The sequence below is a fragment of the Hypomesus nipponensis genome, chromosome 2 (genome assembly GCF_054491055.1).
Source record: "Hypomesus nipponensis isolate SF chromosome 2, ASM5449105v1, whole genome shotgun sequence".
Lineage (NCBI taxonomy): Eukaryota > Metazoa > Chordata > Actinopteri > Osmeriformes > Osmeridae > Hypomesus > Hypomesus nipponensis.
In genome coordinates this window covers 6280552-6307203 of record NC_140362.1, presented here as the reverse complement: position 1 = coordinate 6307203, position 26652 = coordinate 6280552, and the positions used below count along the sequence as shown (strand labels likewise).

Sequence of the window (26652 nt, the reverse complement as noted above, 5' to 3'; positions counted from 1 at the left end):
TTTGAAGAGCTGGGATGAGACCGGGTTGGTATACCAGGAGGTGGCAGTACCAAAACGACGAGAATGTATACCATGAAAAACCAAACACAAGAAGAAGAAGGAAAAGGAAGCCTGTGTGCAAAGTTAGCGAGCTGTGTAACCAATTTGTGAAACAGAAGAATCGTCAACTCAACAATGTCGAAGTGCGTCCTTGTTGGAGTTAAACGTGTCATTGACTATGCTGTCAAGGTATTTGTATTATTATTGAAATAATCAAACATATTATTGTAATTTGGGAATGTTTATTTGCTGGCTAGTAACATATTGGTGAGCAACAAGCAAGCATGCTAACTAGTGACTTACTTGATTTAGCAAGACTAGTTGGATAGTGCTTGTTCTTTTGTCAATTAGCAAGCTAGCAAACTTGCATATTCGCTAATAATTCACCGGTACACTGGCTTGCAAGTCAACATACTAGCCTGTGGAAAAAGACCAAGGTCATTACAAAGTTGAACAAACCCTTTTGTACGGAGGTCAAACATACTGCCATCGTTAGCTGGGTATGTGAGCTCTACGTTCACCTTGCGCTCTTTCAGGAGAGCCTTTTTTATTGTCAAACTTGTTTTGATCCCAGACTGCTTTTGTGAAAGTGTTTTTAAATGGAAATAACTTAACCTAGTGCTATCTGCTTGTCAAAAAGGAACAGCAACATCTTCAGTGTTTCCCACAGGTTTTTGTGAGACTATGGTGGGGTGACCCTCGGCCCCTCTAGTAGGGGGTCCGGGGGGCATGTTCCACCGGAAGAACATTTGGTGCGTTTTAAAGTTAAATCAATCCATCTGGTGCACTTTGAGAGCAAAATTGAGATGGACTGTGCTTCTGTGAATTATTTTTACATTGTTTGTGCTGTTGCTCAGCAATTATCGTGTTGTGGTGTAGGACTGATCGACAAGCGCATCATACATTTAAGTCATTTAAGCTAAGACTTGCATGTACATTACGTAATGTCACATTACATAATGTATTTAAACTCGAGCTTGTGTGGTGCGCCGCTGTATATCAGTTGTAAAAACAAACGATGTAAGTACACCCCACAATTTCCCCAGAAATGGTACCCTCTCTAGTTACATTAATATCTAGTCAATCTGTTGAAAACAGTGTTGTGTAGACACAATAGATTTTTTTTTGGTATGTTTTCAGTGAGTGTTTGCCTTGTTGCGTCTTTGCTTCGCAGCTTCACTCGTTGTTGACCAACCAATCAACGCGCATCCGATCTACATATTCATGAGCATACCATAACAGGAGAAAACCTCGCGTTTTTTCCCGGGAAAATTTCACTGGATGTATAACGGTGCGTTCACACTGCAGAAGGGCAGGCAGAGCAGGGCGTCAGCTTCCAATTCATTTTCAATTAAACCAGGTGTTGACGCTCGCGTAGGGCGTTGTGGGAAGGTGAGCGGGGCGTCGATGCTCGCGTAGGGTATTGTGGTAAGTTGAGCGGGGCGTTGAAAGTTGGATCAGAGAATGTATAATATAGAGAGAACTCACTCTCGGGAAACTTCCGGGTTCTGAACTGGTTGAAGTTCCATGTGAGGGCACTAACGAGCGAGTGCAGAATGAATGGAGGTCTATGGAGCAGTACCCCTCAAAATCCACTTTTCTCAGGATATAATTTTTTGTCTAGTAATTTGAATTCGAAAGGGGAGGCAAAAAAAATACACACTGCTGGCTGTTACATTGTCTTAAAGTTGCCTTTCTGTTCCAAAAAGCTTTTGAAAATGTCATTGACGTCATACACATCGTACGACCAGAGCTACTGCTTTACGGCAAGCTCTGGTCACTTACTTTTTTCTCTCAGGGCATCGACAACACAGCTGACAGGTTAGGCTCTCCCTGCATACACATGCTAGAAAGAGTTTTGTCTTGCTAATGTTGTTGCTAATTTTGTTAATGCTCTGACATTCTGGTTCTGCTTTGGATGCCATCAAGCGGGAACTCTGGTCGTATCAGTCCTTCACTAACCAATCAGTATTCATTAGAAGAATGCTAGCATGTTATGGGGAACAATGACTCACCCTGTAAGAAGGTAAGAATCAAAAGGACATAAGTAATCGTTCATTCAACTTTCAAACCTATTATCCATGTTGAACATGCAAAAACTACAATCAAATCGTAGATTTCTCAACGACAATCAGGCGAAGGAGACATATTTAGCCGTTTAGCTCCATAGACTCCCATTCAACATGCACTCGCTCGCAATCACCCCCAGTGGAACTCTGGTGGAACTGCAGCAAAATTCGTTACAATGGGGCTTAATAGGGAGTGGCAAGGCTCTCCTTACAGGCTGTGGTTGGATCTTCTCAACTTTATGTAAATGAGGAGAGTGGAAACGCTAGCGTTGGTTTCTTATTTCTTGTAACGTAGCAACTGTTTGTCATGGTAAACATTTCCAGGTTTGACAATTTCAAGATGGAAGAGCAACTCATCGTATGTGTGTCAACACACTCAGTCTTGTTTTAAGCGCCTCTGTACGATTAGAGAGACGTTAACAAAAGATGTATACCTGGCGCAGGGTTGCCGAGGTTGTCGGTGTCCCTGGTGTGTTAAATTCAGTCTCGTCACTTTGGCTAGCTACAGTACGTAACCTAGCTCGAACTTCTGTGCTAGCTGCATACTCTACTAGTCTTGCTACAGTAGTCTTGTTTACCCGGCACACGATTGACATTCAACGTTGAAATGCTGGTTGGCAGTCACTCGCTAGCCATACAGTATGTGTAGTGGCCATTACCTAGCGAATGTTACCAGAAAAGTGCTGTACAGTACTGTAGCCTATAGCCTAGTTGACACGATCATGCAACATCTAGTCAGCGTATCGGATTCCTTGCATCATGCAGTGTAAAAGCTGTATTTTGATCGAGACAGGAGTGCCTATATTTATATCAATAATGATCGATATTGTAAGTACATGAACCCAAGCCTGCACACTTGTCCATGACACCGTTTTACACAAACTACAACAGTGACCTTAGAGAACAACAACTCTGTATTAACTTTTCTAACACGACCCCGAGCGTGGAGCACTGTGGGAAGGCAAGCGGTGCAGAGCATTAAAAAACGCTGCAGTGTGAACACACCATAAGGGGGCATAGACAGGGGCGTCTTAATAGCACTTGAGGCCCCTGGGCTATGGACTTTTTTTCATTTTTTGAGGCCCCCCTCCCGCTAATCGCAAATGTCAAAAGTTTTGTCTTGTTAGCAATTGAGTTACTTGTATTTTTATTTACGTTCCATTGCACGGTTAAAGCTGAAATTCAGTTTGTGACAAAAAGTGCCTTGAGTGAACGAAGGGAACTTTGTGTGCTAGCCTACGCCACAACGTCAGCACACATTAGCAACGACGCATGGATACAACGTGCGTTGCTGCACAGCATCAGCAAGTATATCGTGCCATGGTGTACTAACACTATTATACATTTAAGCAATTCAATACTTGCATGTACAGTAAGTAATGTCACATTAAATAATGTTTTTTAAACTCACACCGAAATTGTACCCTCTAGTTTTTGTTACATTTTGTTTAGATAAGGGGGAGGGGGGCTCCCTCCACATCCACCACCAGATGCGCTGTAGAGCAGAGTAATGACACCGCGAATACGGATGTTTATCATCATTATTATTTTGTATTATTAAGAAGCCACCGATTGGTCGAGACCCAGGTAAGCCCATGCATTAAGGCACCACTGGGCATAGAACAGCACCCGGGCCATTTTCATTTTTCGTTCCCAACCAATGTTGCATACCCTATTCGGAGACCTTAAGGAACAGTATGAAATACCCCCCCAAAAAAGTCAATCAACCCTTTTAAAGATCCCATGACATTCTGTTTTTGGATGGTTTTATATAGGCCTTAGTGGCCCCCTAATACTGTATCTGAAGTCTTACCGTAATTCAGCCTTGGTGCCCAATTACAGCCACTACGAGCAGTCCCGCCGCGAGCTTTCCTCAAGACGTACTGATTTTGTGTCTGTAGCTTTACATGCTATGAGGAAGAAAGAGTCAAGTCAATTTTATTGATCCCACTGGGAGAAATTTGCTTGTAGACAGGTATTAAAACACATTAAATTCATCATAAAATACTACATGAACAGCATACCTGACACCACACAATACAACACACAATACAGTACAATACAGTATCACTTAATATTGAAAACCCAGAATAAATTCCGTCCATAAACTTCATGCCATTCATTTATGCACATTTAGCCTCCCAATAGCAAAACAAACAAAAGAGTCCCCAAATATTTTTGTTCTGTGTGTGGGAGCTCTATACCTTCTTCCTGAAGGCAAGAGCTCAAACTCCCCCTTCAGGGGATGGTCAGTTGAAGCCAATATGGACTGGGTCTTCCTTGTGACCTGCCGAACATAAAGCTCAGAGCTGGACTTGGTTTACCCCAATGACTTTACTGGCCACTCTGACAAGCTGATCAAGCCTGTTCTTTTTAGCCAGATTCAGATTACCAAACCATACCACCACACAAAATGTCAGAACTGACTCAAGTTCTATAAAACAGCTTCATCATTTTGGTGCACACCTTAAAAGAGTTCATTTTTCTTAACCCTTGTGTTCTTCTCGGGTCATTCTGACCCATCAGTCATTGTGACCCACCGTCGTTTGCGACAACTTTACCGCATACAAAAACAAAGTGAAGCATTTTCTTTTAACCGTTGGGCTGTCTCAGACCCCTCACATTGCGAAGGTTGAAAAGAAAATTATTTTATTTGCTTTTGTATTGGGTAAAATTGGGTAAACACAACAATGGTTTGTTATGAACCTTTTGGTCATGTGACCCGAAGGCAGCACAAGGGTTAAGAAATAGACGTTGCTGTACCTTTTTTGAAATGGCATCTGTGTTGTTCTGAAAGCACAGCCTGTTATCAAACACTGTACCCATATATTTATAACTCTCAACCAAATCAATCTCAATCCCCTCAATAGTTGTAAATTGGGGGATGGGCACCGACCTCCTGAAGTCAATAATCATATCCTTGGTCTTTGACAAATTCAGTTCAAGGTGAAACTCCTTACACCATGACACAGTCATTGACAATCAGCCCATGATCCATATCTCCTCCCTTCAGCAAGCTGACTATGACCGTGTCATCTTCAAACTTTATGATGTGTCTATTCTTAAACTCACTCTATTTGTGTACAGAATATAAAGAAGGGGAGAGAGTCCACAACCTTGGGGTGAGCCAGTGGATGAATGGAGCTTGTCTGAAAGGACGCCATTAACTCTCACACACTGATCTTTCTGTCATAAAGTCTAAGATCCATCCAATGATATTCATATAAAGATTGAGGTGAGAAATAAGTTTCACTACTAGCAAGTGTGGTTGAATAGAGAAAGCAGAAGAAAAATCAATAAGCAGAAGAAAAATCAATGAACAGAAGTCTGGCATGAGTTAGTGAGCCCTCAACGTGATGATATAATAATATCTTATCAGGGCCTGGGCTTTTCCTACTGTTGGTGTGCCTAAACAGTTTTGTAACAAAGTCAACATCAGTGGTCAATGTTTGACTCGACTTAGACAAGATGAGGTGCAAGACTATCTGTTCATGGCTAACTGCCATGCTTCGGTCGTTTGCAAGCCATGATGTCTCGAGGAAAAAACAATGTTACGCTTGCACGGCCGTAGCTCATTTTTTCATTGGTGGGCCAAATTCTATATGCGGGCAAACCAGTGAAAGGGGAGGTAACCTTCCCCATTGTGACGTCACAATAGGGGGATTTTCAAAACTGAGCATTTGAGCTCTCATTTTCTCAAAGGCGGAGAAGAATACCCAGGGCTACACCTATCAAAATGTAACCTCCTGAAGTGAAGTTTTCATGTCATGGGACTAGGGATGCACAATATTGAAATATAGCCGATATTCGATTATGCCGATATTTACAAGCTCATTTTGGCTGATGCCGATACCGATATATATATATATATATATATATATATATATATATATATATATATATATATATATATATATATATATATATATATATATATATATATATATATATATATATATATATACTACTAGACTATAATTTCTGTTATGATGGGGTACTTACTGTAGATACGGGACATTAAAAACTTGATTTGTATAATTTTAGAAATAGACATTAACTCATGAAAACTATTTAAATGATTTCAAATATGGCAGATTTATATTTTCACGTCACAATTTTGAACAGTACCTCCTTGAACTTGAACAACTACAGTTTCCTTAAAACTGTGTTGTTGACAATGACACATTCTTGACACGTATGCACAGAAATGCAGCTGTAACTCTGTAAGCTTAAAATGTATCGCATCACTGACACTTTACAAACTCCGCAAATAGCCATTTTGTCATCATCCGTTGATACTGTGAAGTCCTGCCACACAGCCGACATGTTGAATCACGTTGTTGGCTTTCATAGTAACTTCTAAAACGTATTGTTCCAATCCTTGATTCTGAATGGCTATATCGCGTTCCATGCCATTGTAAAATCCAACATAACCTTTCAAGTTGTCCTCATAACAAGACATTCCATATTACTGCGCATCGAATATTTCAAATTTAAAAAGACGTTACAAAGTTACACGGTAGCAAGCAACCTAGTCGTAAAAGAGAATGGCAATTTTTCTTGTGAATTTTGATTTGCTGGGTGGACTGATGTTTGACGAGTCGTGGGAGACAGAATGGAGGAGAAAGGGTTTAAAAAGACCAGGCATGCAGAGAAGACAGAGGCTGAAATCGAAGCGTTAGCAAAGGCAAGGAATGATGCCGGCACTATAAAGACGACATGGGCCGTCCACTGTTTCCAATCTGTTGCGTTTCAACGATTTATGTAGGAACTATACTTTGTAGTGGCGGAAGAATTACAGTTTATTATTAAACTATTTTGTTTCTTAAATTTGATTGTCTTTATTTATGAAACCATATCAAATATTTGTAGTAACAGTTTTAGAAAAGCAAGAAGGCCCACAAGTCCGTGTTTTGTGCTGATTTTAGAACAGGTAAGGGGAGTTGTTAGGCACAACGCGACGGGCTTATTACTAAAGGGGCAATTGGTAATTCACACTGTTCCTTAAGGTCACCGAATGGGGTATGTAACATTGGTTGGGTTGAAAATGGCCCGGGTGCTGTTCTATGCCCACTGACAGATCCTCTGAAACGTTCCCGGGAAAAAACACTAGCTTTTCTCGTTTTATAGTATGCTCATTAATATTTAGATAAGCTGTGCGCTGATTGGTTGGTTATCAACGAGTGAAGCTGGGGAGAAAAAACGCAACACGGCCAACAGCAGCACTCGCTGAAACACCTAAGTTGGAGACTTGAAATAAAAACGTGCAAATAAATCTATTGTGCCTACACAACACTGTTTTCAACAGATTGACTATATATCATTTGAAATGATAACATTACTTGTTTCCACTTTTGTTGTTGAAGCAAACTGGATTGACTTGGGTGGGTCAAACGTTAGGCTACAGCTTAGCAACCAAACCATATCCTGATTCTACTCGGCTTCCGTTAGCTAGCTAGCTCTAAATAACTTGCTGAAAAATGACATGACCAAGATCTGGACAAACATGCATCGTGAATTGTAGATTTACATTACACAGGTTATTTATTTGAACGAAACACAGTCAGGAACATGAATCAACGTTAGCCCCATTGCCAATAAACTAGGCTAAATTATCACACATTCTACCTATGCTCTTGCTTTAGCAAGCTAAACTTGTTTACATGCCTACAGTCTAGGTGTTACTAGTAACAGTTACTAGCAATGCTACCGTATCCTGTATCAAGCACCTGCCTTTCTCCAGTTCTTTCAGATAGATTATCTAGACAGGCGTTAGCAATAAGTCAGACTGCTGTTCCGTTTTCTGGCTATTTTTCGGAAGCTTCCCTTCTAATGCCGACTACAGCTAGTCTAGCTAGAGTCATTTGATGTGTGTAGAAACTTATTTAGCATTCTACCTGGTATGCTATATACAGGAAAAGTTAGCATTGCTAATAACTGTCAGCACAACATCATACTGTCCTTATAGCTTGCGGTTGCAATGAGCATACGGTCAGAACAGCACCTCTTTCCAGGTTCAGCTTCCTAGCAAATCCTGCTTGAAATTGTCCAAGGTTGTCAAAACTGTCTTGGGTGAAATGTTCAGAGCAAATGAATGATTGAGTGTCGAACTTCGCCGGGATCTTCTCATAAGACAACAGCAGCCATGCCTGTTGAATGTTTGGCTCCTTGGGAAGACTGTGAGTGTTAGCCTTCCCTGTAGGCTACAGCCTGGAACACAGCATTTACGACCGTGGTCCATTTTCAATATCCTTGTTATAATTCAAAACGTTCTTCTTTGTAATTCCTTGTAAGTAGCTTACACAAAGCAGTGCGAAGCTAAACTAGTATCGGAGATAGACGCTACCTCGGGCTGGTCTGGATGTAAATTTGGGGGCGTGACAAAGATACAGACCAGAGCCAATAAGAGGGTGATCACCGGTCCTACGTAGGACCGGTAGCTTTGTTGAAAAGCTAGCGTTTTACAGCCAAATTTGTTCTTTTTGAGATTTGAATAGGAAAGAGGTGTCAATGGACTTTGATATTCACGGTATGTTCATTTTACCCACCGAACTGTCGTTATTCAACTATGACAAGGTCAAATCGGTTTTGCAGTCAATTGCCCCTTTAACTTTTTCAAATAAGTCCCACAAGTAGCCTGTGCTGTTTACATTGTCATGGTACATGATGGACTGTTTGTCTCATCCAGTGCGTTTTTTGGTTAATTTAATCCTATGGATAATTGCTGCTTGTAAAAACGGTTGTTGCAGTGTTTTTAGTTTCACACCCATGCAGTGCATGTTTTGAAATTAAATTATACATTGCCCTGATGTACAAGCAGGTTTATTTAGTCAAATAATCTATGTAGGCAGTGTATTTTTGTTGTGTTCTATTTTTTCGGTTTCCTCCAATCCCCGATTTGAGTCGCCGGATCCACCCCCCTTCTGCGCTCCGGAACATCCCACTTCTACGCCGGATATACAGAAAATACACCGAACATACAGAGAGAACACTGAAATTATAATGTTTTTTTCTTCCCCCTACCGGTGAAACCGTGACCCCAAAAACCGAATTGTTGCACCCCTAGTGGGTATTGACACAAATAAATGTGAAAGGTTAAATTGATTTAGTTTTTGTCTTTAGGATAGAAAAAAAAACTGCAACTTTGAAACAATGTTATATTAACCTAAATTTGATGTGCAGATTTCATATAGACATTGTAACACAACGTAAATCCAACTCATGCCTGTTTTCGTAACCAACTATGGTGATCAGTGCTTAGTGTAGCTCAGTTCAACACTGTGATATGTTTCTCGCAAGATCCATAGTGCCAACTGAACATGTTTGAAGGGTATCCATCACGAAAACATGGTGGCAAATAACTTTTTAGTGATCCCAAAGCGCTCATCCAAACAACATCCACCGCGGCACCCGCAAAATTACAACTTTGCACAGTGCCGGGTTCTCAAGCTAATCATTCCACTAAAATCCCACAATAAAACGTCCACACACACACTCCTTGCACAATAGTATAGATAACTAAGTGTGAAGGGAAGGGGAAAAAGTTAATGGATCCAAATATGCATGCACTCCCTCCCTGTGACCATGTGACATCTGTTTCTCGTCTTCCAATGACAGTTAACTGTCCCCTTCTTTCACTCAGATCCGTGTGAAGCCGGACCACAGCGGTGTGGTAACTGATGGTGTGAAACACTCCATGAACCCCTTCTGTGAGATTGCTGTGGAGGAGGCTGTCAAGCTGAAGGAGAAGAAGCTTATTAAGGAAGTGGTAGCTGTCAGCTGTGGCCCTCAGCAAGTTCAGGTGAGTAAAGGGCTGTGCGATATAGCTGAAAAATGTATCAAAATAGAATATATTTATAGTGTTTACATTTACATTTAGTCATTTAGCAGACGCTCTTATCCAGAGCGACTTACAGTAAGTACAGGGATATTCCCCCCGAGGCAAGTAGGGTGAGGTGCCTTGCCCAAGGACACAACGTCAGTTGGCACGGCGGGGAATTGATCCGGCAACCTTCTGATTACTAGCCCGACTCCCTCACCGCTCAGCCATCTGACTCCCTAGGTGTTGTTATAAAATGTTGCGTCTCCGCATCTTTTCAGAGAGCCAATTGCGACTTCAGGTGAGTTTTTGGGCAACAGTGGTAGACTGGCACACAAACAAATTATTTTTACTTAAAACTGGATTTTTTTTGTTTACAAGCGTGTTTGGAACTGTGGATGTTGTACCGAACGGGTCAATATTATAATGAAAATTGTGGCATTGTCAACATTGGGGTCTGTGAAAGAATTTGAGGGTAAATCGATTTACAATAGATTTTGTCTATTGTTAAGGAAACCCTGAGGCTAGCTTACAGTTGGCAGAAAAGGTCTTAGGTCAAGAGGGTGTGAAGGATTTAGAAGTATGTCTGTTTGACCTAAGGCTTCTGAACCACTCCCTGTATGACAGTAGACCCTGAGGGGTGGGTGGAGCATCTTATTCGGCATTCTATCTAAGATTCTTGATAAATGGAGATTATTTTGACCAGGGGGTCATCTGGAGACATGAAATCTTGGTGGTTTAAGATATTTATGACCTGAAGGGGAAGGACTTGAAAGGGTCAGTTGGAGACATATCGTAAGGTGCTAATAAAGCAGCTGTTTGATCTTTGACTGTAGAGACCATTTGTTGTAGAGGCCTTTTTGTAGTTTACAATCCATTGTGGAGAAGAGTGAGGTCATTGTTTTTCTTCCTTAACTCTTGTTTAGAATGACCCCACAAAGGACAGTTGACCGTTTTGGATGGTCAACTTCTGGAGTTTTATGACTTCCTGACTTGGAGAGAAATGCAGCATGAGAGTTCTCATCACCTGGGGGGGGGGGGGGGGATGAGCTTTGGGACATCAGGTTCTGAGGCTGTATTGTTTCAACTGTGAATGTAATGTCTTAGGAGAATGAGACTGACATTTATGTTGATTGATTGTCGCTTAGAAATGACCAGATGTAGTGAGTATATAAGACTGGGTGTGTATTTGAGACTTGATCACTCTGCCAAATGACATTCAGTAATATGTGTCCTCCGGGAGATTGGTCACAAAGTACTTTGTTTTGTGCTTTAATATCAAATAAAGAATTTGTATTTATCTGGCAATCATAACAATTGAAGTATACAGTGTCTTCAGAAAGTTTCCCTGACGGGTCTTGGCTCAAACCTAGGTCTTAGTATTGTTTTAATGTTTGTGTAAATAAAGACCTCAACAAAGGTAGCGCGCACAGTGCTTTTTTGTATTAAGCTTTATGTAATATAAGCATTATGTTGGACTCATATTGTTATATTTGTATATATGAATGTATTTAACTATGAATATTATTATAGTTAACTTGAATGTATCAGTTTTGGACACATTTGTGTAGAGAATTATGATACTAATGCCCAATCCAAATGTCTCCCCTAAGCCCTGAACCCTCACAGACTTACTCAAGTGATTGAGTACAAGAGGCTGCAAGGGCTCAAAATGTGTAATTGGAATGGGACACCACTTATTATGCTGCATTATGGGCAAAATAGTAATGTTGTTGGATTAAATCTGATGAAAACGCAAGTTACACACAGTTCTGGCTTTATTAACCATCAGTGAGCTTTGTTTTTAAACTTGCATGTTTCAACATGTTTCAAATTAAAAAACTTTACTTCTAACTATTTTTACGTCAGGGTTGGTTGGTCCTTCCACGTATGCTTGTTTGTTTACCGTTCTTTTTGTCGTTGAGGCAGTTTTTTGGGATTTTTTTTCTTGCTTCCGGGCTTCCCCTGCAAACCCTCGTGTTTCATACCACAACCCTGTGAATTGTGAGCAATTTGCTTAGCGTAAGTGGGCAAAAATACAGACTAATGAAAAGGGTGCATAAAGGCTTCAACATTTCTTCAAAAGAGCCCTCGCGCACTTGACGATATGACATTACCAGAGCCATAGAAAAAGAGAGTTGCGACACTTCCATAGACTCCCATTGTTATCGAGTAATGCGGAAGTAAAGCGTGTCACATGCGACTTGTAGTTCCAAACATAGACAAGAGTAGACGCCGCCTTGGCTGCTGGGCGCGAGAAATGCGGCCACCATCTTGGAAAGGGCAAATTCCTAGTTGCATAGCAGCAGAATAAACAAGATGCCACACACCTGTGCAGCATATTCTAATTGACGAACTATCCCAAATAGGGCTCAGGGGATTACTTTTCACGAGTAATATTTAACATTACAGTACTATTTGTTGCATTTTGTGAATAGAATCTTACCATAGTTGAGAAATTAGGAGCAAGAATCTTGATATTACTGTACTGAAATTGTAGCTAGCAAGCTAGCCTAGCACTATGTTTACTGCACCGGCCGGTGTATACCCGGCTATGAACTGAGACTTGATATGTCATATTCCATAACACTGACTTAGATGACACAACTGACACAAGAATGCTATTATAGAAATAAAACCAATATTACTGGTATAACATTGGCCAGCGAATTTTAGTGGCATCGACTGTAGTTATCAGGGCAGTCGCTACTTGTACTCTCCAAAATATTCCGTTTTCATTTTGAAGGTTTCCCAAAGACACAGATTTGAGGAAGAAGTGGGAAGTAGTTTTGCGGAGACAAGGATTCAATGCAAGTGGTTCTTCAGTGCTATGCAATCAGCATTTTCAACAGGGCGATTTAGATAGGACCGGGCAGATTCTAATTGGCCCTCTAAGTGGCACTGTTATCCCTTCTGGATATAGTTTTTCGTGTTGAAACATTTGCTAAATGTTATAACCCTTGGCTAGTAGTGTGCATTCAATACATTGTTATGTACTTTGTAAGTATTTTAATATTGTGTATGATTACTAGTACATTTTGTAATGCCGAGGGAAGCTGTGGTGCAAAATAAAAGAAAAATACATTGTTCAATTGTCTTTTGCAGGAGTGAAATAAATGACAAAACCCACTGAGTTGTGCCTGTTCATGCCCTGAACACATCTGTGACATGTGTGTGACAGACAAAAACAAAATATAACTAGAGAGGGTATAATTTCTGGGGAAATTGTAGGGTTTGCTTGCTTGCTTCAGATGCAGGTGGGTCCGTTTTCCCTTAGTGATATTTTCAAGCATTTAGCCTACTCATATTGCATAATTCATTAAGAACAGCCTTTGAAACAAGGGACCCCCTTCGAAACAAGCTACTGTAACAACGTTGTCACTGGCAGTATTTCAGATGGAATTGCGATTCAAATAGTACCGTCTGCTAACTGAAAATAAGCCCCCCAAAACGTAAATAAGTTCGATATTAATTTAGGGGGACATGGCTAATTCAAAAGCAGTTTGCTAGAGGCAAGCTAGCTGCCATTAATATCCACACTCCACTGATTGTTTGAAAGCGCAGGAAATTAGAACGTTTCTTTTGAAAGGGATAATTAACAATTAGCCCCAAGAGGCCGTGGTTTGCGCTGATTTTAGAACAGGTAAGGGGAAGCACGACGTAAAGCAGAGTTTTCGCCATGAAGGGGCTTATTTCCCCGATAATGACCAGCGTTCTATACATTATCCCGCTTATTACCCGGCTACTTGCCAACAAAAATAACTTAACACAGTGTGTCTTTTTACAATGTATTTGTTACCATTCGTATTGTTGATCAGCAGAGAAATAGTTCGCCAAAGACGTTGAACTTCATAGACTTTGAGCATTATTTAGGCTTCAAATCAGCTGACGTTGCTAAGCAACAGAGTACGCTGGGGTTGAAAAGTTACCGGATTACTTGCGGAGTGCAACGAAAGACGTGAATCCGAGGCAAAAGGGCCACTTCCCTTGACAGCGGTCAAATATGCATAGCAACGGTCAAATATGAGAACATTGTTCACCGCAGAACGTTGGGAAGCCCCATTCAAGTGAATGGAGCATTCTACAGCACTAAGAACAGCCGTGTAATAAGACATAATAAAGTTTAGCCATAGCTGTGGCATTGAAGACAGTACTGTAGCCTACTACTACACTGCCAGTGGGCGAGCCAAGTCTGTGACTTTGAGGCTAACGTCAAAACAAGACGCGGTCTCACTCAAATTCCAAGTTTTACACAAATAACAAACAATGCTGACCCGCTGGCTGTCTTCGCAATCGCCATATCTTTAAAACACTGCTGTCCATTTAGATGTAGAATTGACCCTGGTGCGAAATTAAGAAAATACTCACCAGACGCAGATCGACAGTTGACTGAGTTGACAACACTGTTGTTGCTGCCGCAATTGTCAATGGAGGCTGACAGGCTCTCACGTAGCAAACAAATCAACGTTTTTACAGCAACCTATATTAAAATCTCACCACCTGGCTGTTTTCACAATAGCCATATTGTCATAACATTTACCTCTTTCTGTTTTTTTGTGTAAAATTGAACTATAAAATTAGCTACAAAAATACTACCATGACGCTTTCTAGCATGGCTGCCGCCTAAAAGACGAGGCGGTCTCACGGGCGACCTGCACTCGCTCAAATTTCAAAGACTGTCACGACCAAAATCAAAAATGCGAGATTGCAGTTCCACTAGAAATCGCTTTCTCTACAAAACAAAATGGTTGTGATATTTTGGGGGTGGTATTTTTCATTCGTAATCCAAGCTCCAACTTGCGAGCTAGAAAGTCTATCACGTTGTATCCATGCGTCGTTGCTAACTTGTGGTGACGTAGCTAGCACAGGTTACCCTTCGTCGACAAAAGGCACTTTGCCCCCACAAAAACGTTGTAACCTCCTAAACTGTGAAACGGAATGTAAATCCAAATACAAGCAACGCAATCGCTAGCAAGACGAAACTTTTGACACCTACGTTGTCTATGTAGTCCAAATATTGCCGGATCCTTAGGGGGGCAAAAATTAATGAAAAAAACTAGAAAAGGCTGTTCCTGCGAAACAGCAGTGAGAATGCTGAAAACCTGAATGGGGATAGCTGACCATGCTAAAAAAGCTGAAAATTGTGAGCATTTTCAGAAAGTTATAAGCTGAAGCTTCAAAGCGACCGAAAGGTATTTTAAATAGCGGCTGGAGCTGGACGAAGGCATAAAACTACAGAAAATAGAAAAAAAAACGCTAAACAAAGTGAAAAAAATCAGTGCATGCAAATGTGAACATTTAGCAAAACGATATTTGCTGGAGTTTCAAAAGGCCTGAAATGTATGTAAGAAAGGACCTGCAGCAAGATGAAGGCAGAAAAGTACAGAAAAGAGGGAAAAAATTCATAAGTACTGGCAGTTGGAAGATACTGCTGTGAAATGTATTTTGAAAGGATCTGGAGCAAGATGAAGGCAGAAAACGGAAGAAAAGAAGAAAAATGCTAAACAAAAAGGGGAACATTTCAGAAAGATGAGCTGCAGGAAAATGTGAAATTGAGCAGAAAACCAGTTGCTCAAGTCTGGGTTGAACGAATTTGAAGGTAAGTAAAGAAAAGTAGCTAGAATCCACACCTCAAACAGGTTAACCTAGACGCAAAACTGTACGTCCAATCCAAAAAACAAGGATATTTTCCGAGACTCTGCCAAAACTATTGAAATCCTTTGTGTCTGTACGGTCAGAAATGCAACCCTTTTGGCAGTTTCCAGAACGTCACCCAATTCTGCTTTTCATGGTGCGTGTCTGTTTGGTTGCCACGGTGATGGCGCAGCTGTGATCGCTAACAAGCTGGGCAGAGAGAATCACAAATTTAGCTGGAATCCACACCTCAAACAGGTTAACCTAGACGCAAAACTATACGTCCAATCCAAAAAATTAGAATATTTTCCGAGACCCAAGACTCTCCCGAAACCAGACATGTCCTTTATATGTCTGTGCGGTCAAAAATATGACTCTACCGGCAGTTTAAAAACATGTCTGCAGGCTGCTCTCGCTTCTAGGCTCAAAGCTGAAAATCTGTAAACGTGAGCTCTTTAATAGTTACTTTGGCTGAAAGAGGACAAGTTTTCCTACATTTTAAGGTATGACTTGTTTCCGTAAGTTAAACAATATGAACGTCAGAGGAATTTGTTTGAAAATTTAGTTGAATATCAGAAAAAGAGCAGCAATCATAAAAATCAAGAAGGAGCTAAATTTTTCATGTATTTAAAACTGTCACGATTCAAAATTGGCTGAATATTTGAAAGGTTGAATTGAGTTAAGTTTGAAAGAGGAGGAAGCTTTTAATGATTTGAAAGGATTTACCATTACTTTTAATGGGAGAATAATTTGCACAAAAACCTTAACTCTTAAAAAAAGTATAAAAGTGAGAAATACCAGAAGTCATAGCCATCATCTCCTGACGGAGCTGAGCGTTTTGATACAAAACAATTTTGAATCGTTGAAAGTTTGCAGGACTAGTTAAAGACCAAAAACGGCGGAAGAACTGAGAAGTTGAAAAGCAATAGTGAGAATGACAATAAGAGAAACAGGAAAACAATATGCTTAACAGCATTCTCACAATAAATATATATGTGAGATAACAATGGTTTGTGCTGCCGTAGGCAAGCACACCCCAAAAAGCTTCAAGTAGACTCAAATATAATAGACCAATTATCACCCTACGTCACACAACTGTCAAGGAGGCTCAACTGCGCATGTCAGTTGCAAAAGACAAACTTCTCCCCAGTCTATTACACTTGGAGTGTCGATCAGGTCATCATATATCTCTAGCCACTGGATTGCAGGGCTTTATATTCAGTTTTTGAGGCTCTTGGCCTTTGGACAAATACATTTACGTTTCACTTGTCTAAGCACAAAAGTCACTTGACCAAGATACCCTTAAAGAGCCTGACCATGTGATCGGGCAAAACTAGCCTGGCTAACGGAGGTCGCTTTCTCAGGCAAATGACGAATGAAACAGGCTCGGTTAAAGAAATCCGAGATGCTGGCTATCTTCATCAGGCTTGTATCTACATTAAGCAGTCCTCCCTGATGTTTCTGGTGTAGTATGGAGTGAAATAGGCTACAACATTGTGCACACTGCCAGTGAGCCAGTCTGATTAAGGGTTAAGTCCAAAACAGTGTAGCTAATCTCACTCAGATTGCCAGTTTAAACTAATCAGAAAAATAATCAGACCAGCTGGCTTTAAGCAGAATTCCCATATCTCTTGAAAGCTGCCCTGCTCGACTTTTTAGATGTAGAATTGACTGTAAAAATGTAAAATTATGAACTTTGTAACTTTTGTGACCGAATCGAAATTCTGATGCGACAGATCAATGGGTAATCGCTTTCTCTCTAAAAAAGGCTGTCCTCCTCGACCCTTTTGGTCTTTTTAAATCTAACTATTTGTATTATTCGTGTGGTCCTTTTGTCATTTAAAATGCTATCCTTTCCTGGTTTTCTGCAGCCACATTGAGCGCGAATCCCGAATGTTTACAAACAAATAATTGGTCTATTAATATAATAATAATATAATAATCATATTGTTTCTTCAACTTATTGAAATATCTGACTTAACTGCCTTCCTTGGCAAAGCACTGCAAAAGTTGGAAAAATTCAACTAATGCGACACACCTTCTGTACCCCTTCCAAATCCAGCAGAGTGCGATTAGGGTTGGGTACCGAAACCCGGTTTCACTATGGTTCCTACACAACCGGTAGGAATCGTACTGGATTAGAACACATGTAAGGCAAAGGCTCAAACAGCAAATACAATTTTGTCAAGTAGCCTCCGCTCCATGGAACTCAAACAAACAATCTTATTATGCTCTCTCTCCGATTGGAGGATGAGCAACTGAACAGTGACAGGACATCAATCACTCAGTCCTAACAACTGAAAAAAACACAACGAGAGTACAGCGGAGCACTTTCTCCTCTCCGCTCAGCCTGGCAGTGACGAACAGGGTTGATGATAGATCCTCCAGATAGCGCAACAGAAAACGTACATTTAACTTGCTAGCTAACGTTAAGTTAGCTATATTTTCGTTCACAATGTAATATTTGTGATGTTGATGGCCAACTAATTATTATTATTATTATTATTAAATTAATTGTGAAACAATGTTCCAGTAGTCAAGTAACTTTAGCTAGAGATAGAACAAGACTGTACTCAAGCTTGCTAGACTTGGGAACTCGGTGAACGTAACTTCAGAAAGGAAAATAAATTCCAACAACAAATATTCCTTTACTTAAGCTATGTGTTAAAATATTCTTGTTTATTTTCAGATGAGTCTATTTATGCCCCAACATTTTGAAGGAAATAAACAGTAGAGGAAACACTGCAGTCATAACATTATGACCACTGACAGTTATCATGGTACCTCTCAGTGGGAGGGATATATTACACATGAAAATTGTTGATGTTAGAAGTAGGAAAAATGGAAAAGCATGAGGATTTTGGCTACTTTGACAAGGGCCAAATTGCGATGTCTAGATCTAGGTCAGAGCATCTCCAAAACTGTAGTCCTTGTGGGGTGTTCTTGGTCTGCAGTGGTCATGACTTAACAAAACTGGTCCCAGGAAGGAAAAGCGGACAACCGGTAGGTAAACGACAGGGTCATGGGCTCATTGATGCACATGGGGAGCGAAGGCTGGAGTTGCTGAAGCTCAAATTGCTGAAAAGGTTTATTCTGGTTCTGATAGAAAAGTATCAGAACACACAGTGCATCGCAGTTTGCGTATGGGGCTGCGTAGCCGCAGACCTGTTAGGTTGACCCCTGTCAACTGCCGAAAGTGCCTACAATGGGCACGTGAGCATCAGAAATGGACCAAGGAACAATGGAAGAAGGTGACCTGGTCTGATGAATCATACATACTTCTTACCCAATTCTTTTACATCATGTAGATCAGTGGTTCCCAACCCTGGTCCTCAGGGACCCCCGGTCCTGCATGTTTTAGAAGTTTCCCTGCTCCAACACACTTGATTCAAATGAATGGGTCTTTATCCAGCTTTCCAGAAGCTTGCTTATGCCCAAACGGAATACGCAGATTTTTTTCACATTTTCTGTGGTTATTCAGACTGAAAATCTGCGGAAATCCGCGGGAATTCCTCTAGCCTCCCTGTTCTTATGTCGGAGCGGCCAAAGATGTTCCACAACAGTTTGACGGCAAATATGGTCGATTGAAAATTGACAGACTTTGCAAAAAAGTATTGATCCATCCTTATAAAGATCGCCTGAAAACTCTCTGGCCCTGTCTCTTACTGCAATTTCGGTCGATAAGTGTTTCCTTTTCAATTCTTAGCATTTGTCTAACGTTTTAATAATAGAGAGGTAATATGAGTTGAATAGTGTATTTACATTTTGCCTCAGACCAATGCATTCTACTTGAAAATCCGCGGGTTTTCGTCGGAATTCTGCGCCTGCGTATTCCGTTTGGGCCTGCTTATGACCATTAATTTGAATTGAGTGTGTTTGTGCAGGGAAACATCTAAAACATGCAGGCCAGGACATCACTTCTCAGGAAATACATGGCACCAGGATTCACAATGGGAAGAAGGGAAGCCGGCAGAGGCAGTGCAATGCTTCGGGCAATGTTCTGCTGGGAAACCTTGGGTCTTGCCATTAATGAGAATGTGTATTTGACACACAACTTCTACCTAAGCATCATTACAGACTATGTACACCCTTTCATTGAAACGGTATTCCCTGATGGCAGTGGCATTTTTCAGCAGGAAAATGCGCCCTGCCACATAACCAAAATTGTTCAGGAATGGTACATACAAATTTCAAGTTCAGTCAAGACAGTCACGTATTAGATTTGAGCATTTATTGTAACATGACATGGACGTGTAGATTTAACTTTAGCGGAGTGGATGATCTAAGGGAAGCACTCCCTGCCTCCTCGATGCAACACATGCATACATGACATATGAGGCAGGAAGCAATAGAGATATAATCCTCCCTGATGGATAGAACACACAGACAGCATGGGGGAGAAGGGGATGGTGGAGGGTGGCAGCAGCACTGATCATACAACAACCGGGGTGAGTGTGTACGTATCCGCGCGTCTTTTAAAGACACCTTATCGGACGTGGCCCAATGAATATGCGCTGCTAACGTGGGTGTAGGAGTGGGCGGAGTACGTCCCTGAATGAATGATGCGTGCTGCCCGATTGCCCTGCCTGAACTAGCTGTGCTTATGGGTTAACTTAATCCATTAATCCAATCCATGAAAGACCCACCTCACAACTTACAGGACTTAAAGGATCCACTGCTTACATCTTGGTGCCAGATACCACAACACACTTTCAGAGGTCTAGTGGAGTCCATACCTCAATGTTCAGGGCTGTTCTGGCAGCAAAAAAGGGACCTTTTAGGCAGGTGGTCATGTTATGACTGATTGGTGTAAGGGGGACCTACAGAATATGAGGCAGGTGTGTGTGTTTGTAACTGTATATATAATGTTGTCATAGTACAAAAAATTCATCACATATCATTGTGATTCAGTTTTTAGTGTAGTGTTTTGTCTATTATATGCAGGAAACTATCCGTACTGCCCTGGCCATGGGGGCGGACCGAGGGATACATGTTGAAGTTACTGGGAATGAATACGAGACACTGGGCCCCCTACAGGTGTCTAAGATCTTTGCTGCCCTGGCTAAGAAAGAAAACGCTCAACTTGTCATCCTAGGAAAACAGGTGAGAGATGCTAGGAAGTAGCTATTTGTTCCTACCAGATTTGTCCACACAATTTCTCTTTTTTTTTTTTACATGGACCAGTCATGTTACTTTCATTTCCACATAACAATATATTCTGTTCATGTGTTGTTTTCCTGCCAGGCAATTGATGACGACTGTAACCAGACAGGTCAGATGACTGCTGCCTTACTGGACTGGCCCCAGGTCAGTGTTGTCCAATTGGCTGTTTTAGCTTTCATAAGCAAAATTCATGAAGTGAATTGAGAGCAGGAGGATTTTAGTAAATCGAGGAGGTTCATTTATTCAAAACATTGACTGACATTTGTATAAACTTATGACCATTGCCATCATATTGAATCAGAATTTGCTTTATAAGTGAGAATGAAACAATAAGATATGTGAATATGTACATTTGTAGGCCAATTTGAAGGCAGTTTAAATAGGAAGCACAATTGTGGAAGTAGTGGTGTTTCCAAACAACAGATGACACACATGACTTAACAGATGCAAATGCATGAGAAACAATGGAAAGGTTCTCTCTAATCATAAGATGTTTTGTGAATGGGAATGACCTTGCCAGAGAATGTAAACAGAAGGTTTGTTAGAGCGTGTATCTGAGGGTGGATAAGAACAGTCATTCTGACATTGCAGGGCACTTTTGCATCTGAGGTGGCACTGGATGGAGACAAGGTCAAGGTGGTGAGGGAGATTGATGGTGGACTGGAGACCATCAAAATCAATATGCCAGCAGTAGTGACCGCAGACCTTCGACTCAACACCCCCAGATATGCCACCCTTCCCAACATTATGGTAAATAACCTATGAATCACACATACACTTAGGATTGACTCTTCTCATCCCTCATGTGCCTTTTTGTTCCTTTGCAGAAAGCAAAAAAGAAGAAGATTGCCAATGTGAAACCATCAGACCTGGGTGTGGACCTGACTTCACGGGTGGAGGTGGTGAGGGTGGATGAGCCACCACAGAGACAGGCGGGGGTTAAGGTGGACACGGTTGATGACCTAGTGGGCAAACTCAAAGAATCGGGGAGGATATAAATAGCATAGGCACACATTGAGGAGTGACTGTCCAGCCTGTCCACATTGATTTACAGTTAAGTCTATAAATATTTGGAAAGTGACACACTTTTCATAATTTTGGCTTTGTACGCCACCACAATGGATTTACAATTAAAGAACCAAGATGCAATTAAAGTGTAGACTTTCAGCTTTATTTGAAGGTGTTGAACAAAATATTGTATGAAACATTTAGGAATATATACACAGTCCTCTTATTTCAGAAGCAAGTAATTGGACAAATTGACATAATTTGTAAAACTTTGTCATGAATCATTTGCAGGTAATGACTGCTTGAACCCATGGACATTACCAAACATTAGGTTAACTCCTTTGTGATGCTTTGCCATGCCTTTACTCCATCTGTAAAGTGAAGTGCCATCCAATCAACTTTGCTGAATTTGTACAGACAATATATCCCTATACACTTTAGAATTCATCCGGGTGCTTCTGTCACATCATCAATAAACACTAGTGTCCCACTGCTATTGGAAGCCATGCAGGTCCATGCCGTCACACTGCCTCCACCGTATTTAACAGATGATGAGGTATGCTTCAGATCACGAGCCGTTCCAAGCCTTTGCCATACTTTTTCGTCCCATCATTCTAGTACAGGTCGATCTTAGTTTCATCTGTTCAAAGAATGCTGTTCCAGAACTGATTTCTTAAAATCATTTCATTTCTAATCTGGCCTTCCTATTCTTGAGATTTGAGAGGTTTGTACCTTGTGGTGAACCTTCTGTATTTGCTCTCGTGAAGTCTTCTCTTTATGGTAGACTTGGATAATGATATGCCTACCTCCTGGAGAGTGGGGATTTTCTTCACAATGGAAAGGATCCTGCAATCATCCAACACTGTTGTCTTCCTTGGACGTCCAGCCTTTTGTGTCGCCAAGCTCACAAGTGCATTATTTTTCTCAGAATTGACCAAACTGTTGATTTGGCCACTCCTAATGTTCCTGCTATCACTCTGATGGATTTCCTTTTTTTGCAGCCTAATGATGGCCTGTTTCCCTTGCATTGAGAGCTCTTTTGACCGCATGTTGTAGGTTCACAGCAACAGCTTCCAAATGCAAATGCCACACTTGGAATCAACTCCAGACCTTTTACCTACTTAATTGATGAAGACATAACAAACAATAGTCCACACCTGTCCACAAAACAGCTTTTGAGTCAATTGTCCAATTTCTTTTGGTCACGGTGACCAAAAACGGTGACATGAGAAACACTGTCAAAGAGGGAGAGATGATTTATGTGTGTGTATTGTAGGTTATGGGATTGTGCCTGTGAGTCAGTCATTTTTCTTTAATTCAAGCATGTATTCCACAATCAGCTGAGTGTCAAAAGGGCAAAGTAATTACTCATACTGTTTGTGTATATATATAAATATGGACCTAACCATGTAGTGGATGTGCATTTCAAGTGTGCATAAACCATTAACTTGGTTGGATTGCAAATGAGTTTGGACAGTGTCTTTCAGTCCCTAAGGAAAATGATCAATGACACACAAAGTTGACTTCTTACCCTCAGCAACTGTATTTTATGTTGTAAAAAATCTACCTTTACATAAAGAAAACAGATATTTCTTACCTACATTGTTTGATGTGCTTTGACGCAATATTTGCAATGAGGGCACGTTTAACAAGAAATTTAAATTAATATAGAACCACAATTTGGCTGACTTAAATCAACAAGGCTGAATTGATTTTTGGGTTAAGATACACCACCAAGTAGCCTATAGATGGTTTCTAGGGGGTGTTCCATCAACGTCGGTTAAATGTCATATGGCAGGTTTATTTTTCCAACGAATTTGCGCTATTTGGTTGTTGATAATAAACATTTAAACTGTTATCCATTGTATTTGATGTTGTTGGGTGTCAAAAAACGGAATAGATTACAAAAAGGAACTACTTTTTGCAACAATTTTTCTTTCCCCCACAATGCATTGCTTGACGTCATGTTGGGGAGACGATAGACCAAAGACCGCTTTGAGAACATTGAAATTGATCAGAAATAAACACTAGGCTAGTACCAGAGAATGTCTAATATGGGCTCTACTAGTACCATCAAAACTTGGGACATCTAATCGGAAATGTGTTTACAGGTGGGACTGGCATGTTAGCCCATAGCTAGTCCATAGCTAGTATTTCTAGATCTAAACTCCTCAAAACATTTCGGAAACATTATTTCGGTTGATTATTCCTCCCCTTCAGTAACAATATTCAACATTATACCATGGTCTCAGTGAATACTTGATTCGGATTGGCTGCAGGTGTGTCCGATATCGGGTGATAACTGACACCTACTGCGTCATTGCAGCAAAACTGTATTTTCACAGTTCAAAATGATTCCACTGCCAACATAGCATATGAGCCTGTACAAAGTGTCTGAAATAAGTAACCATAACAACGGTGACGAGTCAAAACCTCCATTTACAACTTTGAAAGACTTTAACATGAAGCTAACTTGTAATTTACAACAATGAATGACTTCAATATTTATTTTAACCTATTTGAAAATGTTACCTTTCTGAATGTACTGTGTCAGTGTCACGTAACCACTCATCTCACATCCCATTCGCTATTCACCTTGCCAGTCAATGTACTTCGGACAGGCTGCGGCTAACTACACATGGCCAATTATTTTCTTTTTTTAAATCTAGATCGGTCTCAATGTTCACTTCAGCAGGACACTATACGCTCTCTGCTCTTCACTGTTCAGTCTGTCTGCATCTCTGTGTGTCTTTGCATGTGGGACATTCTTGAACGGGGTTGGAGACTTAAAAAGGTTAAGCAAAGACAAGTATGCCAGGAAATATGAAGGGTATACCTTGCTCCAAAGCAGTACCTGAATATTATCAATTTTCCAGGTAATCTTGAAACACAAAGAATCAAGGAGACTTTTTATTCAATTGTATAAAGCATTTTCATTGTTTAAAGTAGCCTATATGTTGATAAGCCTCTGTATTACTTCATCCTCCCCTTCTGGCTTCCCCAATGTTAGGTGCAATATACTTTCCCCATGGGTGTATCCAGGGCCACTGGAAGACTCAGGGGGTGACTGCCTGGTGCCCCCAGGGTTGAAAAAGCGTTTCTAAAATGCTCTCTACAGTGAAAAAATTGGGTGCCCTACTGTCTGCCATTCACATTGTGAAAAGGGTGCCCCTTAACACGATAAATGATAGTGTGCCCTTGATACATTCATTTCATGCAGTACCCTAGAAGGTGCCCTTACAATGGTCTATATTTGACTTTTCCTGTGCCCCTAATTCCCATGGAAAATGGTGGTGTTCTGAAGTGCCCTTTATGCTGCCCCAACATGACAGTGTCCCTATGGTGACCTTTCCAAAGAAGACGATTAGATGCTGTGCCAAACAGTCTCCCCTACAATGTTCCCACTAGGGCATGTTTTCCCAAAGTGAGGCTGTGACGACACTTGGGGTGTCATCCCATTCCCATTGTTACACTGTTGAGAGCCCATGTCGTGCAGTAGCAGCCCTTTAAATGTTTCCACCCCTGCCCCTTCAAACAGCCACTGTCTGCCGCTGTCCAAGCCCCTTCTGGATCTGTGGAAGCACACTTTGTTAATTGGAAATATGGGGCAGCTATTCATACACTTAGTCAGAATAGTAATAATTGGATTTGGACTAAATATGCACATGTAATATAAGAGTTATATATTGTTGGTCATGCTGAGCCATATTAAATGACTGTTCTGCCAAGCAAAGTGTGCTACAGTTTAGTTTACCTTGGTGACCCCTTCATCCTCTGCCAGGAACCTTGGGGTTACCATGGATGACGAGCTCTCCCTCACATTGCTGCAGTCTCCCGGTCGTGTAGATTCACCCTCTACAACATCCAGAAGATCAGGAGATACCTGTCTGAGTACTCCACCCAGCTGCTAGTCCAAGCACTTGTCCTCTCTAAGTTGGACTACTCAACTACTCATCAAATCAAATGTCTTTGTATATCCCTTTTTACACGCGAGCACGTCACAGAGGGCTTCACATCCGCCCATAGAACTGCCCCTCAACTAACCTAAACCCTCAAGGAAGACAAGGAAAAACTCCCTACAGGAGAAAAAATGGAAGAAACCTTGGGAGGAGCAATTCAGAGAGGGATTCCCTATTCCAGAGACGGTTGGTGATAGAGAAGAGCAGAACACAGGCTAAACAGTCATACAGTGTCAATGGGTTTTGAAACACCAAAATACATTGTTGAACTATATAGATGTAGGACAGTACCGGGAGATTCGCTGTTGGCCGTCATGGAGACGTGTGTGTGTGTGTGTGTGTGTGTGGTGTGTGTGAGCAGGGATTAGAGAATGCCAGGAGCAGTTAACAGTTACAGTCATATTAGAATGAGATCCCCACCGGTCAAGTGTGGACGAGTGCAGCAATTTCACAGAGCAAAAAGTGATATTTGATGCAGCCCCACACAACAAGACAGCAACAGCCTCCCTCGGTTGGACCATGAAATCTGTTCCAGGTGAAAGAACGCTAAAATAAAAATATAGCTGCAGGCAGCGATGCGGGTTCCTCCGCAAAATGGCAAAATATTATAATTTACATTGTAAAAGGTCAAGAGTTGGACAACAAAAGAGCAAAACTACTTCATGTTGGGCCAACTACAATAGGCTGAATGGGGATTTGAACTCATGAGCAAAAGGTTACAAGGCAGCCTCTCTAGCCTCTCTGCTACACCAACTGTTGAGAATGTATGAGTACAAAGGGCACACTATTAGCTTTGATTAACTTTGGGACAAAGGTTAAGAAGCGGTTGACATTTCAAAGTGGAATTGCATGAATTTGCGCATGGTATTTCATGGATGTCATCCTGTTTAACTAAACAGATATTCAAATTTAAGACAGGCTAAAAGACTGCGGCTGGATTCAAACCTACAACCTTATACTT

The 26652-nt window shown here is 41.0% G+C and overlaps 1 protein-coding gene across 1 annotated transcript; it reads left to right on the top strand.

Annotated features, from left to right (window-relative positions):
• Positions 1-69: 69 nt before the first annotated feature.
• etfb (electron transfer flavoprotein subunit beta) lies at positions 70-23590 on the top strand. The gene is made up of 6 exons (XM_084703918.1): positions 70-228; positions 9751-9909; positions 20506-20664; positions 20806-20868; positions 21316-21474; positions 21552-23590. Exons 1-6 carry the CDS (start codon positions 175-177, stop codon positions 21720-21722), a joined length of 765 nt encoding a protein of 254 aa, XP_084560044.1. The 5' UTR covers positions 70-174; the 3' UTR covers positions 21723-23590.
• Positions 23591-26652: the final 3062 nt, after the last annotated feature.